The sequence below is a fragment of the Olea europaea genome, unplaced genomic scaffold, assembly GCF_002742605.1.
Source record: "Olea europaea var. sylvestris unplaced genomic scaffold, O_europaea_v1 scaffold31726, whole genome shotgun sequence".
Lineage (NCBI taxonomy): Eukaryota > Viridiplantae > Streptophyta > Magnoliopsida > Lamiales > Oleaceae > Olea > Olea europaea.
Genome location: NW_019250537.1, coordinates 1 through 1303, shown reverse-complemented (window position 1 = coordinate 1303; position 1303 = coordinate 1). Strand labels below are relative to the sequence as shown.

The 1303-nt window shown below is 36.7% G+C and overlaps 1 protein-coding gene across 2 annotated transcripts; it reads right to left on the bottom strand.

Moving 5' to 3' along the window:
* Positions 1–41: 41 nt before the first annotated feature.
* LOC111385481 (histone H3-like centromeric protein A) lies at positions 42–1128 on the bottom strand. 2 transcript variants are annotated; one of them, XM_023009872.1, is made up of 4 exons: positions 971–1128; positions 809–866; positions 676–712; positions 42–535 (listed from the first exon to the last, which is right to left on the bottom strand). In XM_023009872.1, exons 1-4 carry the CDS (start codon positions 1023–1025, stop codon positions 404–406), a joined length of 282 nt encoding a protein of 93 aa, XP_022865640.1. In that variant the 5' UTR covers positions 1026–1128; the 3' UTR covers positions 42–403. The 2 variants fall into 2 exon arrangements, with proteins under 2 accessions (XP_022865640.1, XP_022865639.1); XM_023009871.1 differs by having other exon boundaries at positions 809–843.
* Positions 1129–1303: the final 175 nt, after the last annotated feature.

Sequence of the window (1303 nt, the reverse complement as noted above, 5' to 3'; positions counted from 1 at the left end):
GACTTTTCAACCAAATGATATAATGGCTAAAATTACATAGATAAAATGCAACAGAAACTAGTTAACCACTTATGAACACTCATAACAAGCCTTGAGACATCATGTAATCCATTTATTGACACATTATCAATCCCCATAAGTCATCCTTGTATACATTAGTCATAACATCATGTTCATAGGAGGAAAAACTCTAAATTGATTATTTGCATTCAGCCAAAATTTCAATTTCCCTGTACACAATTTCATCACATAAGCAGCTAACTGTAGTAGTGTTGTGAATCTTTGAATCCTATAATCAGAAAGCCATGAACTTCCAAACCCGCAAAAGTACTTTTTTGGCCGATCCTAGTTATTCAAAAATCGCCTAACAAAATGCCAGAAGTGTGCGGATGATTGCGTGAAATTACAAGTCTAATAAAGGGAGCAGCAGGCATGAGAAGGTTAAATGACTTCTGATATTTCCGAATCTCGCGTAGAGCCACTGTCCCAGGCCTGTTCCTCCGCTTTTTTCTCTGCCTTTCCCCATCTCTTTCAGCTACAAAAACCAAACAACACGCCCACATTCCCCAACAAAAGTTTAAATCAAATCAAAACTCACCACTCAAATATTTTAAGAAAGAACTCAAAATAGCATGTAAATAAATAAATAAATAAATACACACACGAGTAACTCACCTTGCGGAGTAGTCCTTGGGCTTCTAGCAGGTGACGGCTAATCAAATAAACAATGATGCCACATCTCAGAAATATTACAAAGAAAAATTATGTGTAGATAATGAAAGTGAAAGTGACGAAAAGCATATGATACCTTATGATTTGGGGTTGACGGAGTAGCTTCTGCAGCTGAAATTTCAGACAAAGTAAAACTAGGGTTCCAGAAAATTAGGCGAAGACAATAAAAATGAGTAAAAAATTATAAACGCGCACATATGTGTACATGTAGAGAGAGGGGAGGGTTAACGGGATTCACCGGAGGAATTCCGGCGAGTAGCTCTCCGTCTGGCCCGCTGTTTAACTCTGGCCATGGATTTTTCCTTTTTATTTTATTTTCGGCTATGCAATTATAAAAATTATATACACGATTTTAAAGCTTTCAGATTTCTGAGTTTCTATTTTTTAACTTTTCCAGCTTTGAAATGATAATTTCCCGCGTGATTACGAGGGCGATGCGTTAAAGCTAAAAGCGCCTATTTTAATGGGAAGATTCGCGCGACAAAACGACTGCGTTCTGGAAGGATGAGAGTGCAATTAATTATTTTGGCACAATTTTTATTAATTCTTATATGAAAACAAACAGTTGAAG

Bases quoted from the DNA above. Each gene is read 5' to 3' on its own strand.
- LOC111385481 (XM_023009871.1), bottom strand. From the start codon at position 1,025: ATGGCCAGAGTTAAACAGCGGGCCAGACGGAGAGCTACTCGCCGGAAT. The intron at 713-808 runs GTATCATATGCT...TTATTTGATTAG, and splicing joins CGTCAACCCCAAATCATAAG to CCGTCACCTGCTAGAAGCCC. The intron at 536-675 runs GTGAGTTACTCG...TGGTTTTTGTAG, and splicing joins CCCAAGGACTACTCCGCAAG to CTGAAAGAGATGGGGAAAGG.